The sequence below is a fragment of the Canis lupus genome, chromosome 1 (assembly GCF_003254725.2).
Source record: "Canis lupus dingo isolate Sandy chromosome 1, ASM325472v2, whole genome shotgun sequence".
Classification (NCBI taxonomy): domain Eukaryota; kingdom Metazoa; phylum Chordata; class Mammalia; order Carnivora; family Canidae; genus Canis; species Canis lupus.
In genome coordinates, this window is record NC_064243.1 from 86916382 (window position 1) to 86939658 (window position 23277).

Here is a 23277-nt window from a genome sequence, read left to right on the forward strand (position 1 = left end):
GGATATTTTCAATACCTCAAATTGCCACAAGTATCCGAGAATTTTTTAAAGAATAACTTCTGCTCTAAATCGGAAGCCCTGCGTCTGATCTTTAAGTGATTTTTAAAGCTTGACGCAAATAACTTTAATTTTTGTAAAATGCCCATTACATCTGGGACATAAATTGTGACAGCAAAGTCTGGAGGATTGTGTGTATACTATGTAAAATATTTTGTAAATCAGCTCTGCACTAAGAGAAGACATATCACACTCTGAATTCCAAACAATTATTTTTTCTCCTACCAAATGAGTTTCTTTAAATTGTGATACAGATAGACTATCAAATCAATTCTCACAGACCCACTTACAGTTAAGTGCTTGCATGCAGCACATTTTTGAATGTGCAGCCGATAAGGGAATGGATGCCCGTAAATGGATTTGACATATTTCCCCAGCCTGAGTCCAAAGTGCCAATTGGAAGTACTCGAGTAATAACTGCAGTAAGTTCATTTAAACTTGTTTCAAGGGTCTTTTTGAGAAAGATTGCAGTGCTGCGTTGAGGTTGGCTGTGATCACTCAGGATTCCGAATAATTTGATTTGAGGAGAGAAGAGGAGCTTCGCCTAACATTGGCAGTTGATACTTGATTCTTTTGGTTTCCTTTATTTGGCAGGGAGAGTTGGTAAAGTGAGTGATAAATGCTGTTTATAAGATAAGCATGGAGGTTTGGAAACTTGGGCACATTTGACCCCTTTTTGAAACCACCCTTTACAGTAAATCAGGGGAGAACAATAGGTTAGAAAAGCAAATTCTCAGGTGTGGCCCTAGAACCATACTTTTAAGAATCAGGACAAGTACCCATTGAAATCTGAGGAATGTGGACAGCACTGAGTATGGGCAAGTCTATGAATATGGGCAAGACAGCACTGAATGAATATGGTCCTTTCACCCACGAAGCCCAAAGATTCCAGAATGCCTATGAGGAGAAAACTTTAGTAAACTAAGATAACTACTTGGCGTTTTCCACCACTCTCAAGTAAACTGGATTTTCTAACTACATAACTGAATGGAAAACAGAAGCCCCCTCCTCCCCCTGCCGAAAAAAAAAAGAGAAAACAGGAGCCCATGAGATCCTAAATGTCTTATTAAAGATCCGGGCCTGTTTCTAATGTGTTTATAAATTATAATAAAGATGATTGCATATGTACATACACACACACACACACACATATATATATACACATACTTGTTTCAAGGCTCTAAGACTCTAGACATTTGGAGTTGTGGAATAGTCCAAACATCACTCAGGGCCAACTACTTTTAAATCAGATGTTATCTCAATACTGTTTATTCATTCGTTTGCAGTTTGGGTAGTATTTGAGCAAGACCTGCACTCAGAATTCTCCTCAATACCTAGAATTTGTGCAAACTTTCCATAGGCGCATTTCAGCAGCGAGCTCTGCAGATTGCCCACGCTAATCATCGTTATGTGAAATCCTGACTCAGCCTGTAAAGTGACATGATCTTAGAATGACCTGCTCAGTCAGCTCTTTGCTGTTTATTTTGTAGTAATCAAATATCTACCGAGCAATTATCTTTCAGTGACTGTTCAGGCTTTAGGCTCCAGCTTCTATTCAGCTTAGCTGGCCTCATTCACGCGTGATTATTCAGTCTTTTGCTCTCCTGGCATAACCTGCACCTCATCTACAGACCCACTCAAAAGTTTCTAAAGGTTAAAAAGAAACCATTAACCATCTTCCATTTCTGGGAACTCGGAATGTTATTTATTACTTTTTTTCTTTTATAAAATGTACCCAGTATCAAAGGAAGAAGTTACAGCATGAATACTGTAAACCAGAGTTCATCTCTGCCTCACGCCAGGCTAGCATTCAATCTAATACCCACAGTGAAGTTCTATTGGTGGCATCTCACATTAGGTAAGAGGTAATAGTAGAATTGTGGCTGATAGAGGGCATACCGTGAAGTTAAACGTCTTGCCCCTGATGAACCTGAAAGGAGTTGTACATGTAAATGGGGGGAAGAAGTGAACACTGATATTCACAGCTTAACTCTTATTTATACTTGAGTTTTTTTTTTTACCAGTACTCTATCTTAGAAGATCCCTAGATAAAGCTACCAGTGAAATTGATGTTCTTATTAGTGTTGTCAGTGTGTCTCCATATGGATTAGTGCTATTTACACTACTTTTTAATTTTTTTTTTAAAGAAAGTCTTTCTGTTGATCTTCTAAATATTTCAGAATGGAATGATTCACACACATGTATCTTCTCCCAAGATTAAACTGCCTGGTGCATTTTGTGTGCTTAGCTCAGTGTTCGAGCTTATACTCTGTGCTAGCACCTGAAGCATGCAAAGATGAAGTGAGACCTTGACCTCTCAACCCACCACACAAGGAGATTTACCCTCATGTGTGATTGTGAATCACAGAAGAATACATTATGTAACATATTGAGCTATTCGAGATATGTAAACTACAGTCTTGCTCAAAGGGAGAAAAAAAATCAAATCCAACTCAGCTTTCATATAGGAAATGGCACTAGGTATGAATTTTTCCTCGAGGAATGGGTGGAATTTTGATACGTGGATACAACTTGTCTTAATGTATTTTATATCTTCTATAAAAATGATTGAGAGGGAGATTAATACATTAGAAACCACATCTTTAAATACAGTTTGTCTTTATTAAAGTATAATAGGTAGGTTCCCTATCATCTTGTCAACTGAATTTTTTTCACTTTTAACTCTGATGAGGAAGACCACAGTGATGGGGAAGGCTATTATAACAGAGGAGGAAAACAATTAGAATGATGAAGCTAAAAAGCTGTATTTATATATTTTTAAACATAAATTCTCTATAGAATATGACAAGGTTTTCTTTACAAGTAGGGTTTCTACATTATGTGTCAATAAATAGGAAGATGAAATCAAGGTTAACAAAATCTGAGCTAAGTACTCTGTTTGAATGACCCTAGCTCATACACAAACCCTGGTGTAGATGTCATATAATATTCCACATGGTGTTTTTTGTAGGACATACTCATGGTATTGGTTCTGCCATACTAATATTATTATGTTTATTGTACAAGAAAAAAGTTCCCTGAGTTTAAAAAATCATGTTTGTTTTGTTTTTTTTTACAATATTGGACACTTTTTAATTTTTTTCTTAGGAAAAAAAGAATTTAAAGTCGAATGAGAAGTGATTGCTGGAGTTCATATACAAGTCCCACAAATACATCTGACATTAGACCCACAAATTTATGTTCTCTTCTGAACACATGTAGTTTGTGTAGAAATGTGTCAAAATTTTATATTCAATGCATTTAACCTTGTGAGACACATTTATCACAATTTCCTTTAGATCAACAGGGAGTAATTGCTTTAAAGGAAAGAGTAAATACTTCTTTTTCCTCTTAGGTGTTATTCGCCATGTTGGAGATGCCTTAAAGGATCATGCATCTAAGTCTCGAGGGAAGATCTGTACCATAGGCATCGCCCCGTGGGGAATTGTAGAAAACCAAGAGGACCTGATTGGAAGAGATGTAAGTCCTGGAAACTGCCCCTGTCTGTGAATTCTCCTGGAAGTGATACCAAAGGAGTAAAATAAAATTAGAATTTCAAAATACACATATTATATTACTCTTTTGGTTCCCACTTCCCAAAATGAAATTCATGTGAGGAATAGTTTGTTGGAAGACCATGTATTTTCCAAAATATATCTATATAAACTCCAGTGTCAAGTCTTATGATCAGAAAAGATCCCAGGGGCATCTGGGTGGCTAAGTTGGTGAAGTGTCTGCCTGCACCTCAGGTCATGATCCCAGGGTCCTGGGATGGAGCCCTGTGTCATGCTCCCTGCTTATGGGGATCCTGCTTCTCCCTCTCCTCCCCACCCATTCTCTCTCTCTCTCTCTCTCCCTTAAGTAAATAAATAAAACCTAAAAAAAAAAAAAAAAAAAAAAAAAAAGAAGAAGAAGAAGAAGAAGAAAAGATCCTAATTAGGGACTTACTAACTATACTCTTGGTTTGAATCAAGCAGTGGTCTTTCCTTACCCACCAAATCTTGTAAGTGCTATTGGCTCAGTATGGTTCAGATTAACACCAGGTAACGTATAGCAACATGAGCTCATTAACTTCCACATTAAATGGAGACCTCTCACCCCAGGTCTCCAGCTTATTTATTATTTGTGTGCCCTTCAGCTAGCTCAGGAAAGCTACAGAGGAAGATCCTTTCCATTCAAGCTGTGGCTTCCCCAGTTGGTCTTTCATTTGCTGAATGCTCAGGCAAGGGGTGGGCACAGTTGGGATCTTGACTTCCCACTCAGAAACTACTCAGAAGCCCTTGACCAAACTCAGCAAGGTGCCGACCTCTCTTTCCTTCTCTCAGGTCCAGAGCCACACACTGACTGATCAGTCAAATAGTTTTTGCCAGAGAGAACTTACCTTACTTTATCTGAGTCATCATCTTACTTCTCTTTCTCCTAGGGTTTTGTTTCTCTTGTGTTTTGTCTTGTTTACCACAAACAGGTTATCCCCAATTTCCCTTACAGGGTTTTCTTTCCTAATAACCACCAGAGTTTTCCCCCTATATAACAATTCTCAAAATTCCAATTGATAGGAATTGTAGTTAAACTATATATAATTACCATACTTTATTCACTGTTATTTTCTCTAATAATCTTAACAATTAATTATTGATCATTGCACCTCTAACCAAATCAATATAATCTTCCCTTCCCAATCAAGCCCTACCACAGGGTATAACAAATGTGCTAAGTAGTTTTTCCAAGTACCATGAGGTCTGTCTGAGCTAAAAACTCAGAGCTTGAGAATTAACTGGTCCTAAATTGCTTCTTCTATTGTGCAGCAATACAGTGAAACCATCTTATTATAATACAACATAGCATCTGCAATTTTTAATATAATGCAAAATACTTTGAATAAAAAAAAATCAAACCTCATGAAATGCAATAAAAGACTCTTTAAGTCCTTCAGGACATTTAAGTGCATAAGAAACATCCTTATCAATGCTACACAATCACGTGTAGAAACACTAATTTATCTAGAAAACATGGGGTAAGAAATGAGATATTAATTTTATCAGTGTAACATTTTCTTAACTAAAATTTATTGGCTGTTTTACATCACACACAACCTGATTATCTCAAGCAGCAATTTCCAAAGTGATATGTAGGCAGAACCCCCTGGAAAAACAAGCATTGCCAATTTTTTTAGAGTATCTAGAACTGGTCTTTGATGAAATATCCTTGGGTTAATGCTTGCCTCAGACTCCAAGCTGGCTTTGAAGTTGATGGTAAACTAGAATGAGAATGAGAGTATGCTAAAGTGTCCTGATGCCAAAAGCATTTAATAGTACATTTTATTAACAAATGACTTATTTTAAACTGTTGTGATGATTCAGAAGTCATTTTTATATGTTCATTTCTTCAGGATCTCTAGTGTAAAACGGATAAAACAGAGTTACTATTCTTTTTTTTTTTTTTTTTTTTGGTGAGGGGAAAGCCGGTTTTGGAACTTTCTTATTCAGATGAGCAATGAATAAATGGAAGCTGCTTACTTCTTTATTCAAGATAGAGTAACCCAATAATTACCTCAGTTGCCTAAGCATTTACAGAGAATGGCGACCGACTGCCTTTTTGTGTGTCATTTTGTGTGTCTTGTAAGTTCTATAGGAGTGCAGAGAGACAGTACTTACATTACATTTACTTGCCTTGATGAGTTAGAAGAATAACAAACCCCTGATTCATCTTCCTCCAATTTGAGCTCCTTTCCCCTGATTTCACCTCTTCTTGTGCTCCTTTTTACTCTTACTTTCTTTCTACCCCTATTTCTTCCCAGTGTTATGCCAGTAGGAACTCACATATGCCTACGCATTGTCTGACTTCCCAATGAGAAAATAGTCTTGATCCCCATGCAGAGGGCAGAAGGAGACTCATGTTCAGTAAAATGAGCACATTTATTCTCCATGCCCATAGGGGACTAATGGAGCCAAACTGTGGTTCACAAGGATCCAAGTGAACCTGCAGAGAGACCATCGAGAAAAGGATTGACATTGACAGATTGTAAAGAGCTCAAGAAAAACAGTTGTATTTTACTTTCTTAATAAATCTTTGACCAAAAATCTATTGAATTTCAACCACACTGAAACAACCCTTCCCCACCCCAAACTGGGGAGTTGCAATATGCAAAGGATCTCTCAGGCACTTGGATAACAATGGAATTTGTTTTTCACATTGTATATTATGTGGTTCAAAAGTTCTGTTCTTGGTGTACAGGATTTATGACCTAGTTTGAGGAAATTCTTATATGTGTTTACTAGTCTAATGTTATAATGAAAAAGGCATGTGGTGCTAGGTTGTCAGAGAAAGAAGTCTCCCTAAAAAATCATTGGCGTAGAAGTGTCATCTGGTAAACTTACGTAGTTATAAGAATTTTCATAGCTAGCCTAATTTAGGGCCTTGTGTCCTTTCCCTTCGACTTTATATAATCAAACTTACATGTAATAAACGTCAAGAAAACAAACCTCCTAGCATCAGACATTAGGTAGCAGAAGAAAAAAAAACCTCACGCATTATTAAAAATCATTGCCACTTCAGAATTCTATCAAAAATGCATTCCTTTGAAAGAAATTGTACTTTTGGTCTATTCTATGTCTGTATTCCAGAATAAGGTTGAAGTGGCCCAAAATCAATGTCAAGGGAAATGTAGGAAATGTACTTGAAGTAAAAATATAGGGATAAAAGAAAGGCTCCATTTCTTATGCCTAATATTTTATTACAGTAGATTTATTTCCAAACTGATAGAAAATAAAGATCCTTTTATTTCTGTGGGGATGGTTCTCAGATGAGCACTTTCAGAAGCTGAACATTCAAGTAGTTCTATAGTTATTTTATTGATATAAGTAGTAGACACAGCAGTTATTATTCACAGTAGCACTGATTGTCTCTTTGAAATGGCACTATAAAGGCAAAGACTAGTCCTAAACATAAAAAAGAAAAATTAGCTTTCCCTTGGGTCTGCTTCTTGATATTCTGAAGCATCTACCTCCCTTCAAGTCTTATCACTTAGCTAGACTTTAGGTTAGACTCTAAAGATAAAGGGCATGTATCTTAGGATTCTCAGAGCTCAACTTAGAGCCTCACATATAGCAGGTGCTCAGTAAATATGGATGAAGATGGATTGGGCATAATGAAATTAAGGCTACAAGGAAAATTAATGTTACAGAAAAAAATGTAATGATACATCTTACCTAGTTTGCAACTTTACCACAATTTCTTCTCCACACACTTCCCCAAAGGTGATCATACCTTAGTAACTATAATAAAGGCATTTTTAAATCAAGGCTTTAAATATAAAACTATTTTCTTATATAGCAACTCAAGGTGGGAGGTGGATGGTGAAGCTTCTACATGTTGGATATGTATGGGGGCAAAGAAGAATGGAATGAGAACAGGTCTTTCTGTAATCCCTTTGAGAGAGGCATGATCCACCCAACTGAGAAATGAACTATACTTGATTCTTTAAATTTAAATATCTTCTCTGTTTGCTCAAACCTCCAATTAATAGATCAAAACAACAGAATTTGGTGAGAAATAATGCTATAGATACCGAGATGGTAATAATTTTTGCTCTGCCATTAAATGCGAAAATGACTATTGTTCAGCTGTCAAGTTTTACTACTCCTCTATGATTCCTCCATATGATTCCTACTGCCCCTTTCTTTTATTACAACCCATAAACTTCTCTTCCATCAAACTGAGCTCAAGGCTCACTTCCACCAAGATGTTTTCCACGATTAACTTCACCCATAATGTCATATCCCTGATTGTAATTCTCCTACAACCATCCTCTTCCCCAATTTAGGTAAAACCTCCTCGAAAACAGGAGGTTTTCTTTGTTTCTTGTTAGCCACTAACATTTTGCATGAGCCTGAGGCATTGACATGTGACCAAAAACTCTGTAAGAGTGGATTCCTTTATTTCTAAGTGGACTGACTATAAAAACATTTGCTCTATCTTTATACAACTTGAATTAGCATAATCATAATAATAGTAATTATAATTTATTGAGCTCCTATTTGAGGAAGCTCTCTGTAATTGCATATATTAACCTTATGAGCTATGTATTATTATGTAAGGAAACTAAATAAGGGTTGGAATCAAGATCCACTGTCTCCAAAGCCCATACACTTAACTAGAGGCATGCCAAGTAATATATAAGAAAATACTTAATGATGTTGTTATTGTTAGTTGAGATACTGGCAAATATCAAAGCCTATAAATTGACCTAAAAAACAAACTATGAGATTGACCAGAACCCTTTTCTTTGTCCCTAGAGAATCTTGATCTGGCTAGATGATGACAGTATCCCCATTGTAAAGTCAGGAAAGAACTTCTGTTGAATTAAAATTTTTACATGACTCATAGTGGCCTTAGATTCCCCTACTTTAGAAAACAGTGTGACTAGAATGGTTGCAGGTAATTGAACAGTTTCTGAAACCTTTATAATTTGTCTTTTCCCAAATGTAGATTAACAAAACACATGCCAAATTAGAAATCCAGAAATGATCATAAGAAAAAGCACTTTTCATTTTAACTTTAGGATGAAAATTGTATTTGGGAAGATTTCCAACACATCATCTTATGTGGTTATTAAATTATCATGACATTCAATGATATCTTCTATTTTCCCCTAAACTGCAGGTTTATTCTCAGAACTTTATAACCTTTAAGAGTTCTTATATTTAATTGGAAAGCATTCTTTCAATGCTGTCTTTATATTACAAGACAAGAAAAATCAAGTTTAATAACGCACCTGATTGATACTTCTCATGCAGTTATCAACTCAGTGCATTTGTCACCTATTTCTAAGGCAAGCCAAATATGACTTCATATTATAAGCTCAGAAAACTTCCCAGTAATGGTTCTTGCATGGACTTTATTGGACTTCCATGACTAGGTTATATAAGATGTATCCAGAGGATGATGGCCAGTAGAAACCAACCTTTTAGAAGTTTAGGTGTGATGAAGAGAAGTGATATGAGTAGCTGAAAGGAGCTGTAATTTGAGGGATTTTTCTGCAAGAAGGGAGAGACTTGAGTTTGCTTATATGTTGATGATAGGGGAGAAAATAGAGATAGTGAAAGTGGAATTGATGAATAAGCCCTAGAGTGGCCCTGAGGTGATGGGGTCCAGAGCTAAAGGAGAGAGGAACTATCTGTATCCTTATACCTGAAGGAGAAGAGGAAAGAGTATGTATGCAAAGGGTTGGTGGCAGGATATTGATGTGTCAGCCTAGAGGTTATTTATCACTGAAATAATAATAAATATGACAACAACAATAATATAATACCAGCAGTTTTGTTGAACTTAATACATTTCAGCACACATCACAGGTGGTCATTTAATTCTCATAATGGCATTCAGAAGTTGTTCTTTTTAGTATCACTGTAATCCTTCCATGTCGCAGATGGTGAAACTAAACACAGTAAGATTAAGTAACTTGCCTGGTAGTTACATGACTGTAAGTCACATAGCTGAGATTTCAACCTAGGCCATCCAGTTCCTAAGACCACATCCTCACCTATGATGCGGCACGACTTCTCCATAATCATAGCAGCGATCATTTATCTGAGTTCATATGTGCATCATGCCATGTGCTTTATATCTCACTTAATCTTTACAGTACCCCCAATGTGGTGGTTATTATCATTATTAATCTGCACTGACATATGGAGATGCTGAGACACAGAGGGGAACAACCTGCTTTGGGTTACCCGACTGGCAGATGTGTAGGTGTGGGAATCTGGCCACCTGCCCAGTGAGGAAGGATGGTGTGAGGTGTCAGACAGGAGCAGTAAGAGTGGAGGATGGCAGACATCGCTCCAGCCAGAACAGGAAGCAGAGCAGACTGGAGCCCAGACAGGATGCAGAGAGGCACTAGAGGTCACAAAATTATGATGCACCACCTCTCAAGATAGCAATAATAATCCATTGTATTGTCTACTATCTACTACTGTGTAACAGATAACCCAAAACTTAATGACTTGACATTTATTTATTTATTTTTTTTTTTTGGTTTCTTTTTTTTTTTTTTTTTATTGGTGTTCAATTTACTAACATACAGATGACTTGACATTTATTGTGTCACGATTTCTGTGGGTCAGAAATTAGGAGCTTATCTATGTGGTTTTGGCTTGAGTCTTTCTTAAGGTCACAAGATATCAGTTGGGGCTGCATCATCTAAAGGATCGAATGGAAAAAAAAATTTTAAAAATAATAAAGGATCGAATGGGGATACGGTACCTTCTTCCAAGATGACTCACTCACATGGCTGTTGGTAGGAGTTCCTCATCATGTGGATCTCTCCAGAAGGCTGCCTTATTATGGCAGCTGGCTTCCCCCAGAGTAAGTGATCCAAGAGAGCTAAAAGGAACCCTTTCATGACCTAGTTTTGCAAGTTGTACACCATCACTTCTGTTTTTTTTTCTGTTTTTTTTTTTTTTTTTTTTTTTCTATTTCTTAGAAGTGAGTCACTGAAGACTGCAGACTGGAAGGGAAGATTTTTCAAAGAATTTTTAACATATTTTAAAACCACCCCACTGATGCATGGTGATTTCTAAAGCAAGTAACCCCTTTTAGAACCTAAGGGCCTTTTTCTACTATAAGTAGGCCCTTAACCTGGAAAGTCCGTGGCTTCCCTCAGGACAGGGCAAAGGGAGATGAGTGTGAAATGAGGATGATGTAACCCTCTGCAAGCCCACGAGTTGAGGGACACTTTTTCAAAATGCTGCAGAAAGACATAATTGTTCCACCCGTAGATTTTATTTATTTATTTTTTTTTTAAAGATTTTATTTATTTATTCATGAGAGACACATAGAGAGGCAGAGACACAGGCAGAGAGAGAATCAGGCTCCCTGCAGGGAGCCCGATGCAGGACCCAATCCCAGGACTCCAGGATCACGCCCTGGGCCAAAGGGAAGTGCCCAACTGCTGAGCCACCCAGGTGTCCCCCACCCATGGATTTTAGTGTGAATTATGCAGCTGAGGTACCTGAGCATTCTTTGGGATGGATCCCTGGATTTGCTGGTTTCATGTTTGGTTTGCTGGGCTGAGACACAGCATCTGGGTTTCATATAACCCTCCTATAGACTTGCAGCTGAGCTGGCTAAATGGGAAATAACCAGCCCAGTGCCCCTGCTAGCACAGGCCTCGCTAGGATTATGAGGACACACAGTGCCTTTCTTTATTCGGTTTTTATCTCATCCTCTTAGTCCCTGTGTTCCTTTTTCTCAGACACAGAGGGTGCTGCCCACGTCTCAGCAATATCACCTCATCCCTCCCAGAAACTGCATGTCTGATCCTAAGACAACCTTGCCCATCCCTTTTGTCTTCCTTTCTCCAAAGTACAAACTCCCATCTTGCTGCCTGCTGCTGCCTCTCCTAACCTCTGCATACTATACAGTTCTAGATGACTCATCTGGAAATAATCTGATCAGCTGTCACAAGAATTTTAGTGCTCAGCTGAGCCCCTGGCAAAAATGTCCAGCAGCGAAACCAACCATAATATCCTTTATAAATTTAAAATCAGACTGGGTCCTCCATTTTCCCTGTAAATGTCTCCTGGCCTATAAAGGAATTTAAGATCTATCTGCTGTGTAGATTTAGAGGAAAAAGTGTTAGTGGGACACATTTGGCCAAAAGACTTCTCTGAGCATCTATAGCTTTGCCTATAAAATAAGCATGGAATGGATTAATCCATGGGAAAGTGTTTATCATGGTGCCTGGCATATGATGAGTGTTCAATAAATCCTAATTTTCTTCCTGCCTAATTTAAAATTGTAGTCCTACTAGGAGGGAAAGAATGATTCAGTGTGCCACCCATGCCCTAGACTGCTACTTGCCGGGGGCATGTTAATATGTACCTCACCAGGTCCTAAGTTCAGGGATTGCCAAAGGCCTGTGATTGATGACTCAAAAACCCAAGGCAGCTCAATTTAGTTCTGTTCAGGAAAGAAGTTGCAGATGAGCAAACTGCCCTTGCATTGTAGAAAGCACTATAAAACAGAGGAAATCCCAGGACATGACTGAACCACATTTTTGTTGTTTTTCTGCACTAACTTGGAAGAAGTGAATGTACTTTTCAACACAGGCTGTCCAGACTCAATCTTAGAAGTAGAAAGCTCTCAGAAACTACAATCAGTTCCTCTACTTTATAGATGAGAAACTACCATCCAAAAGGTTTCTTTTAATACATAGAATTTGAACATTTAGTGAAAGGTATTACCTAGGTACAAGATTATATTTCTCCTCAAGCCAGCACAATATTCATCACTTACCTTTCCTCAAGACATTCTTAATGTGTACATAGAGGAAGGAATAAATGAGTTGAAAGACTTGCGCAAGGTCACAAATCAGTAGCTGGAGGAACTAGAACCCCCCCAATCTCCAGACTACCCATTAGTACTCTCGAGTAAGACCAGAACAGGCATGAAAATAGCTAGGAAAACTCAAGAAGGTATCTTAGATCAGCTCCAAAATGATCCACTTAAGCCCATCCATGGGTAAGAAATGTAGCACACTGACACCAGCACATAAAGAATGTTAACATCTTCCATGATGTCTCTAGATCAATCCCCACCTACAAATACATTACATAAAAAGACTTCACCCTCATTAATTTCCTTTTGCAAAAAGATTTTTATTTAATTATTTTAGAGATAGAGAGAATGGGGGAGGGGCAGAGGGAGTGGGAGAGAAGCAGACTCCCCACTGAGTGAAGAGCCCAACTTGGGGCTTGATCACAGGACCCTGAGATCACAACCTGAGCCAAAACCAAGAGTCAGCTGCTTACCCAACAGAGCCACCCAGGCACCCCCACCTTCATTAATTTCTTAAACAGCTTCTACTTCATTGCCTTTTTGTTTCAGAGTCAAGGTATACAGAGGCCTTGGAGTCAGAATTTTACCAATCAGCGTACAAAGTGCTGTAAATATATTAAAGAGTGCAGAATTCTCCCATCTACCTTTGAGGAATAAGAAAGAGGCAAAATGTCATTACTCAGAGGTATTCTGACCTGTGCTACCTGAAGAGTACAAAGCACCTAAAATCCATTTCTAAGCAAATTTCCCTTCTAAGTATATATAATCCCATATTTACCAATAATGAAAGATCACATGATATGTAGGCCTTTCAGATGCCATTCAGCCTTTATCAACCCAGATTCCTCTTCTGAAATATGAACATGGAAAATTATTTGAGTGTCTCCCTTAATTCCCTCAAAGATGGTACCATCCTATATTCTTAGGAAAGTTGATCTATTATGTACAGGCATTAGGGCTTGATTCTCTCAAAAACAAAGTGGCTGAGAAATGGCTAGAGCAATCTAATATGCCTCCAAGTCCTGAACATGTCACAGTTGTTCTTGCTATGTGCTCATGTGCATACACACACGTGCATGCATGCACACACACACATTTCCAAAAAAAGTCCTTTTTTAGGAACTCTTAACAATGAAAGTGGATGCATTACCTCCAAAATTTTATCAGAGGGAAGACATCATTTGTATTCATGTGACACAAAGACATTATTTCTTTTCTTATTTGAGAAACATAGCAGGAAGATCAGCAAGTCTTTTGTAGATATGCAAATTATAACTCAAACAAGAATAGACTGCTGGTATGTTTGTTATGAAGAATATTAAGTGGGTTTTGTAGGCAAGTTGGACTAAAATGCACTCCTCTTGAAGCATTTGGGAAGTTCTTTCCAACTTTTCAGTTAATCCACAAATAATTCCAGAGCATCGCCCTCTTAAATGGCCTGAGAGGAGGCGACCAAGTACTAACACGTTGTGTGTTTTGCCAACTGATTGCTGATTTTTCACTTTACTGAAATTGATTGATTCAAATCTCTTGAGTAAAACAAAGGTCAGTGATTTGTCTGTCATTGTGCCATTTTGGTCCCTCGCTAGCAATTGGAAAATCAGCTTATAGTTGGTAAAATAGAGCCAAGCTTGAGAAGGAATTCACATTTATAGATTGCCTGCTAGAAACCAGGCAAAGTGCCAAGTGCTTTGCACCTATAATCTCATCTAACCACCATGAGGTAAGTGGTTTTCTCATTTCCCTTTTACAGATTAAAAATGTGAGCCTCAGATTTACACAGCCACTGGCAGAACTAATAGGATTCAGACAGATTTCCATGGCTCGTATGTTCAGGATTCTCCAGGATTCAGCAGATCTTCCTCTAGTGAGGATGGGAAAATAAATCAGAGCATTTTACGTATTTTTCAGATGTACATCCCCTATTATGCAGCAGACAAAATCTCTGCCAAAATATGACCACCTTTAACTTGTATGATCAGATGAAATGGGGAGCAGTAAGATGAAGAAATTAAAATTCATGGATGACACTATAAACTTGACCCTCTTGCCATGACTGATTCAAAGGAACAGTATTTCCAAAGAGCTGGTGTGCCATGTTTCACACACACAAAAAAAGGTCAGAACTCAGAAGGCTGATGCCCTACTGTCCTTAGAATCATGTGATAGAGGAAACAGACATATAGAGTATAGTTAGATGATTTAATGATGTTCTGGTATTCTCAGATTGTGATAAGTATGTCAGATGGCCCAGAATTACTTTCACTACCTTATTCATTTGAAAATTTTATGTTCACTGATGGTCTTTCATTAGGTTCCCAGGAATTAGAAAATGTGTTCTTGTGTCTCAGTTAGAACAAGTGTCTGGGATTCACTATAATACATAGATTAACCTCTAGAAAATCCACTGTCCCCTGCCTCTCAGAGAAATAATTTGGGTCTTCCTCCTCCTTGGCATGGATACTTGGGAACCTGCTGTCAGAAAATAGAGAACAGAAAAAAAAAAAAAAAAGAAAATAGAGAACAGTAACTGAAGTATTTTCTTTTGTCCAAAAGCACAACGCAGAGGCACTTTAAGGATAGGAGAAAAGTCCTTCTGCTAAGCCTCTTTCAACAAAGCATTAATATTTATTAACTTGTACTTTGCTATAGAATGAATGTTTTATGATCAAAAATGAGTAACAACAAAATGGGAATTTTAACCACAAGTGACCTACTCTTCCAGTGATAAAGAACTCAGGATGGAGTTAGCAAACCACTGTCTCTTTATTTTAGGGGACTCTTATGCACTCATCTAGACAAAGGAGTAATTGAATACTGCTCCATTACTGGAAAAAAATCCCATCCATTACTGGAAACAATAATCAAAAAGTTATGAGCTTCCTTTATCACTAAGAGTCAACTAAAATGAAGCTATGAATTAATGTTATATTAATGCTACATTAACAAATAAGACATATTAAAAGGAATGAAGGATATTTGAAAAGCTCAAAATTACACATTTTGAATTTAGATGAGATCAAATCCCAAACAATTCAGAAAAGAGTAGGCCCCCCCCCTTTTTTTTTTCAATTCTGAACAAAAGCATGCCTGTCTCAAGTTTTCCTGTTCACTCATTCACTATGTATTGAGTAGATTCTGTTTGCCAGGCACATAGACTTGGATTTGGAAATTGGAGTCAAGATCTAAAAAATGACTTTTATGAGATCTTTACTATTAAAGACTGCCCTTACTAAACCACTTTGTAATTTCTTTAACAAACTACTCAATCTTACTACAGCTTTTCATGGTGAGTTATTACATACTAAAAATGAATGAGAACATCTCGATTCCATAATTGTGCACAAAGGCACAGAAATAAAAACCCAGTAGTATTTATTTCTGTGCTGTCATTTCTGATGATTCAGTACAGGGATAACTGTTACTGGGCCTGGGTAACAATGAGCTTGTGAAATATTCCTTTTCATAATCGTGAGTGAATTCTCTACCTAAATATTATAGGAGTAGATTTCCAAAATATCATCTTGTTTCTGTTGTGTCTAAGCAGTGTGGGAAAGGGGAACAAAAGCACAGATTTTGGACTCATACTTGGGTGTCAATTCTGGTTCTGTGTGTAAGAAACTCTTGAAAAACCTATTTTACCTCCAGTTCTTTTTCTCCATCTACAAGATAAGCATAAGAGCATCTACCTTGCAGGATTGTTGCAAGGAACATAGATAATGTCTACAAAGCAACTAGAACTAGCAACTAAAACTCACAATAGGTTTTGCCTTTCTTTTGATATCAAAAATCTAAAAGACTTACTCTGTTTTAGGTAGTATAATTCACCATGACATTAAAATAACACAACAACAACAAAAAAGGCAGAGATGAATATTTTGATTCATAACCCACCTCAGGAGACATGTATTTGACATTCAACATTTTCACTTAAATAAGGTGTCTAAGAAGAACAGTGTTCACTTTTTATTTTTTCATTTTTTATTTTTTTACTTATTTATTCATGAGAGATACAGAGAGAGAGGCAGAGACTCAGGCAGAGGGAGAAATAGGCTACTTGCAGGGAGCCCAATGCGGGACTCAATCCCGGGCCCCCAGAATCACACCCCAGGCCAAAGTCGGTGCTAAACTGCTGAGCCACCCAGGCTGCCCCCCTTTTAATTAACAGATCTTCAGATGACTGAATGGGCTGGATAGAAACGATCACCCTGGCCCCCACCCCCACCCTCACCCGCCTCCAGAACCATAATTGCTCGGCTCTGCCCATTAGAGTATGGACACCATGGAGAAAAGAAAAAAACCACATGAGTAAACATGAAAATTACTTGTGGTTTGTCAGCAAATGAAAGATCGACTTTAAAATGACACAATCATTCACACGTCAGTTTTTGAGTATGATGAGAGCACAAACTCTAGCTTCTGTATCAGTTCAGCATATAAATAAATACAATAAAATTATTCTTTAACTGTAATCTTGCTGGGACTGGGGACATTGACCATAAAACTTGCTCCCCACAGCGGTATTAGGAAGAGGATATAAACTCCATTTTCTCTGTACTGAAGAATTGATTTATCCTTCTCTCTCTGTTTCCTCTCTGTCTGGTTCTCCTTTTCATATTTTCCTCTTTTTTTCCTCTGACTTCTGCTTCTTCCTTTTAAAATCCTGCAGGTGGTCCGGCCATATCAGACCATGTCCAATCCCATGAGCAAGCTCACTGTTCTCAACAGCATGCATTCCCACTTCATTCTGGCTGACAATGGGACCACCGGGAAATATGGAGCTGAGGTGAAGCTGAGGAGACAACTGGAAAAGCATATTTCTCTCCAGAAGATAAACACAAGTAAGTAGGTGACTGCTCCCGCTGTCATACCTCATAGCAAACATGTGGAAAGTGAGTACTTCGAGTATACCATGTGGCAATATTATAAAAACTTGAGCAAATTGCAAACACAGACCATGATGTGTCTGCTGGGCCAGTGGTTAGAACCTGAGGAAGTCGTCTGGAGGAGGAGGACTGGACATGATTAGTGGACTAGTGCTCATTTGTCACAGGTGAGAAACCCAATCCCATCTGGGGTGTACGCATACAGACACACTTTTCTTTCCAAAATTTCTCTACATCCTTTACACAGTACTCTATCTAAGGAGGAAAGGCACCCTGGAGAAATTGTTTCTATTTATTAAGCTATTTTTGTTGGCTAAAAATAATATATATATAAATATCCAATATATTTATTAGATATAAAATTTGTATATGTAACTATATAAAATTTATTATATATAAATATACAAATATGTTAGATATTTACATATGTGTAAGTTTTGATCTTAGCATAGATCTGCCTACACGATGGAATTTCAAGGCAACTGAACAAAAGTAAACAAAAAGTATCCTGTGTAACCATCTTCATAAACTTTAATTCTGTATCTTAATTCTATGTATGTATTTATTGTCTTTAAACATAATATATTTAGATATATGTGCATGTGTATGCACACTACATAATTCATATCTGATGGTGACACTAAAAGTACCTCTTAAATACTCAGGTGTTCTATGCTGTATTGACTGTGCCCACAATGAACTATGAAAAGGTGACATTGTGAAAATAGCAGTGCTTCTCAAATCACTAAGTGGCTTGCATTTAAATGTAACAGAGGTAGGAAAATCATCCACTATCTTTCCTCACAAAATAAACTTCAGTTTGTTTCCACAAAGTTAACACTTGAGGAGGATTCGTGGCAGGCTCCCCATTTAGGGTAGTCGTATGTCCCTTCAGGGAAACTTGGATCTATTTGATCAAACTTTCAAAGCCTATGTTTCTAAATAACAAAAGATTCTCCTCTTTGGCTAGATGTGTTTCGAAAAGCTCAGTGTGCTGTGATTCAGCTTGTCCAAATGGCTGTTCCCTATTCTTTTCTCTGTACCTGTCTGGGGTGGGTTTTCCTTGCCAGAGCCACCTTCCTCCCAGAACTGGAATGTTCTCCCTATCAGACCACACCTTCTCTCTTATGCCTTTTGTAGCCCCCACTCTTAGGAGCTGCTACTGTTTTTCTCTTTTTCACAGAAGAGTCTGAAATAGTACATTTTGGTGTAGGCCTAAAATCCAAGTTGTATTAGGAAACCGTCTTCTATCTAAGGATCCGCAATGTTCTTTGGAAAGAGAAAACAGGATTATCCAAAGCTAAACCTCTCTTGGAAGAAAAAAAGAATAGAAAAGACTAGAAAATCGATCCAGAAACCGGCAGAGATCAAATGTTAACAAAGCACTATAACCAATGGGTGGTAGATTTTGTAAAAACTAAAATGGAGTTGTATTACAATAGTTGCTAGAAAAGGCAAATGTTAGGTAACTAGTGGTATCTACTTAGATTCTGACAGGCTGAAACATTACTTTGTATATATCATCAGGTTAAGAATAAGAATCTAAATGAGAGTGACCTAAAAGATGCAGGATGGGAGCAGGATAGACAAAGAACAAATTCAGGGTCAGATTCAGTGCAAAGAATGTCATTGTGCCAGACCCAGTGGCAGCCTGGCTAGTTAGTAGTTAGGAAGAGAGCTAGGCATGTGGTGGTGGAAGTATACACCCAGCTCAGGGGTGCTGGGGGAGTTAAACCCAGCCAGGGCTCTGTGTGCCAAGCTCAGTGCCTCACAGGCTGCCCAAGGAAAGGATGCTGTAGTTCTAACTGGTTGTCCTAAAGGGAATATCTTTTTGTAATTTAAGTACCTAGAGGGTCACCTCTCTCAAAAGCTCCCAGAGGTGCTAAATGTGTGGATGGCCTGCAGCAGAGGCCTGGAGAGGCTCCTGTATGGTGGCCTGGCCACAATAAGGAGCAGAGCCCAGAAGCATGGAGTCAAAAGGCAGGCCAAGGCTAGTAAGGGTGTCAAAGATGCTGGAGGAGCCAACAGCCCTTGCACACACACACCTCATGCCATTCAGAGGGACAGTGGACCCTTGCTAGATGACCAAGGCAGGGAGAAGCACACAGAAACATTGACAAGTGGGGACCCAGTCAAGGGTCTAGGCTGAAGAACCATGCACCCAAGTACAAAGCTGAGGCAGAAGATCAGAGAAGCAGGCCAGAGATTCTTGAACTGCTCCAAGTCCACAAACAGGGTTAGGTCTGGGGTGAGGGATGAGCCCCCAGCTTGGGTTAAGTGACAGTAGCTGGAATGAGGTGGGGGCAGGGGGAGCCAGATGGCCGTTGGAATGATCATATTTTATAAACATAATTGTTCTCTCTGCTTTGAGATCTGTATTTGAAGATTTGTAGAAACCCACAGGCTCCCATTGAGTAAAAAATAAATGGGAAAAGGAGGTTAAAGAGACCCAGAGGAGATTTCTGAGGTCACAGGAAGTAAAAAGGCTCAGGGTGAGCAGTTTGCCCACAAGTTGTAGTGAAAAACACTACGAGTTAGCTTTTACACCAGCTCTGTCCCTAAGCTTAATCTGAGAGGGTGATCAACTTGTCCCAAGTGCCCGTCACTGTCTCCAATTTATTATTGATTTATCTTCCCTCAGTCCCAGGCAAACCCAGATGATGGATCCACCCTCCAAGTGAGCAACTCATAAGTCAGTTGGTCTCCTTCTCTTTCTACTGCATTCACCCCAAAAAGTAGGGAAGGAGCAGCAAGGTGTTCAGAGCTTAAGGAGTGACCCAGGCTCCCCAAAGTAGAGCAGGACCTTGAGACCTCAATCTAGTTAGCAGCACCCCTCCCCTCCCCTCCCCTGGAGAACACAGAAGCCTCCAGAAGAGGACTAATGAGGGGGAAAGTTGACCTGGTTATAATAGGAGACAGAAGTACGAATACAAACCTTTAAGGCAATCAATCTCCCATCAATACCTTTGAACAGCAACTCTGCTTTCTAATGTGGACACTATTTCTTTTCACTATGTCATAATCAGTAGCAATGTAGTTCTTCCAATCAAAAATAAAACTTTCTTTTGTAAGCTGATTCTAAAAACTTCATTTGCTTTTATAGCTCCCTCCAACAGTTAAAGAAATCTAAAACACAATGGTGGGACTCCATTTGAGGCCCCAGTTTGGTCTCTTGAAAATCAGCCGCCCTACCACAATAGCACTCCTCATCACCCCCACACCTCGGATGACACCAGGGATGTCTGGATGCACTGTGCGTTTTTCTCATCAGAGTGCCACTCCTCCTCATCACTTAGGGGTGACCTGCCTACCACAGTAGCCTTTCAACAAGTCTGTTTCTTACTTACATGCAATAATCTTCTGAAGGATATTTTCCTTAAATAATAAGTGAATCCTGCTTGGGAGAACTTTGAACCCTTTCTCATCAAAACGCTAAGTATTAATGATAATATATTACGAGCACCAGTGCTTTAGATGTGTCTATGCACTCTGGCATCCATTATCTCGTCCCTCTCCACACACCCCCATCACTGCTGTCAGCAGTCCCTTCTGAAGTATTGTCACTGGTTCCTGAAAGACTATGTAAAAGGGAACCCTTTTGGATATGAACAGTGACCTGCTTTGGAACACTCTCTCCCATCTGCAATTTACTAAACTTCAAATTCAATGAGCACAGCCTCCGACAGTTCCAAGCATGACTTCTTAAGATACAGATACTTCTTGAAGTCCTGTTATAGACCAGCCATGGCTGAGGTCTGGAAAAGCAGCTGTTGACAATTCATTGAGCTGAACTCCAGAGGGGCAGAGTAATAGGGAAATAAGTTGATAAATAAATATATGATATCTGGTAGTAAAAAGAACTATTAAGAAAAATAGAGAGGATCCCTGGGTGGCTCAGTGGTTTGGCGCCTACCTTTGGCCCAGGGTGTGATCCTAGAGTCCCAGGATTGAGTCCCACGTCAGGCTCCCTGCATGGAGCCTGCTTCTCCCTCTGCCTGTGTCTCTGCCTTTCTCTCTATCTGTGTCTCTCATGAATAAATAAATAAAATCTTTATTTAAAAAAAAGAAAAAATAGAGCAGCGGGAGGTGATGACTGAACCTGCGTGCACCTGTTTGCGTGCATGGGCACCTGCGCATTGAGAGGATGGTGTAGAAGCAGGTGGTCAGGGAGGGTCTCTGTGAGGAGGTGACGTGGAAGCAGAGACCTGAATGAAGTCAGGGAGCCCATGGTGGGGAGAACATTCTGAGGAGAGTGAAAGTAGAGACAGAAGCCCCAGGTATTCAATAAAGAGCAAGACATTTGGGAAAAGTTGGAATTTATTCTAAGAGAATTTTGATCTGGCAAATTGCAGGATCTACTTTAGGGTTTAAAATATTACTCTGCTGCTGTGTGCAGAGATCAGACTGAGGTAGGGACAGGATTTCAAGCAGAGAGACATTTTGGTAGGCCATTGAAATAATGCAGGAGGCATTGCGTGTAGTTGGAAATAGAATGGCAGCAAAAGAGGTAGTAAAACGTGATTGGACTCAAATATATGCATAGATATTTTCTTAACTGATCTTTGTTGAAAATATAAAACATGCATAGCATAAAATTTGTCATTTGAACCATTTTTAAGTACACAGTTCAGTGTCTTTGAGTCCATATACCTTGTGTATGACCATTACCATTGTCTATCCCCAGAACATTCTCATCATTCCAAACTGAAGTTCTGTACCCATTAAACACTAACTCCCCCTTCCTCCCTCCCTTCAGCCCCTGACAACTATTATTCTACTTTATATCCTTATGAATTCACCTATTCTAGGTGCCTCAGGTAAATCATATAATATTGGTCCTAAGATGTATTGTTAAGGTATAACTCATGAGGACCTGCAAATAAATTGGGCATCCAGGGTAAGAAAGAGACACGTCAAGGAAGCTGCAAGGCCATTCTTAGCAAACACTGGTATATTCTTAAAACAGGGGGGCTAGTGAGAACTCTGAAGAAGTAAACTTTTGAAGGAAAAAAAGGGACTTTGGGCAAAGTCCTTGAGAGAGGGAGGTGATGAGATTCAGTGCACAAATAAAGAGCTCAGCCTTAGGACAAGGGACAGCTTCATCCTGCATAGCAGGAAGGAAGGCAGAGCATATGGGCACAGACGTGGGTAGGATGAAATATTTTCTGCTGGGATTATCAGGTACTTCTCTGTAGACAGTTTCTGTATAAAGAAAAGAATATGGGAGGTCATCAGCAAAGAATGTGGAAGGGGAGGAGGTAGAGGAGATTAAGGGAAAGAACTACAGCTCATGTAGAGACAAGGAGAGTAACCTGACCAGGGGAATGTTGCATTGCCCCATCGCACCCTGGCCCCACTTGGTATTTGTGGTTGCGAATTTCAAGAGGCACAGACCCCCAGGATTGTGTGTTTTCTTTGAAGCCATGGTCAGCTCCAGGGACAGAACAGTCATAAAATTAAGTTAAGCATCTGCTGGAGTTTTGCCTGGCAAATAAGAGGGAGAGAGAGGCAAGGAAGTGAGGCTGCATGTACTCTAGAATCCCATATACCTGTATCCCAGGAGCATCCTCAGTGTCTGTGAATGAAAGCAATGCTGTGGCTGACGTTCACAAGAACATAAAATCATTCATCTCAAAGATCAGACCGAGGCACAGAGAAGTGATGAAGAGAATTATCAAAGGTGACCCACACCTTTCATTAATATTGCCAAACATCACATATGAAGTTTGAACTATTTCAATAAACAAAGGTACATAATCAAAAATGCTTCATGCTTATTTTATTGCTGTTCACATAGTCACATAAATTGAGGCAACTTAGCACGTTGCTGGGAACATACTAGCTGCTCAGGAAATATGTATTAGCTACAAGACTACCAAGGGGCTGCTCCAGGAAGTAGCATATAAGTAGCCCCATAGGACTTTAAAATCCCAAGCGTATCTTTTGCAAAATTTTTATTGTTAAAATTGTCACATACAAAAAAGTTGGAGAATAT

At 38.9% G+C, this 23277-nt stretch overlaps 1 protein-coding gene and 1 long non-coding RNA gene across 14 annotated transcripts in view; one reads left to right on the plus strand and one right to left on the minus strand.

Moving 5' to 3' along the window:
• The window catches only part of TRPM3 (transient receptor potential cation channel subfamily M member 3), a 492887-nt gene that overhangs the window by 258386 nt on the left and 211224 nt on the right, over positions 1 to 23277 (plus strand). For all 10 annotated transcript variants that reach the window (XM_049092014.1, XM_049092017.1, XM_049092021.1 and 7 more), the window contains exons 5-6: positions 3413 to 3537; positions 17066 to 17237. In XM_049092014.1, the coding sequence (XP_048947971.1) occupies positions 3413 to 3537; positions 17066 to 17237 (297 nt within the window). The remainder of the gene's footprint in view (positions 1 to 3412; positions 3538 to 17065; positions 17238 to 23277) is intronic.
• Positions 1 to 23277, minus strand: part of LOC112644731 (uncharacterized) — a 130254-nt gene that overhangs the window by 49182 nt on the left and 57795 nt on the right. The gene's annotated exons all lie outside the window — the stretch shown is intronic.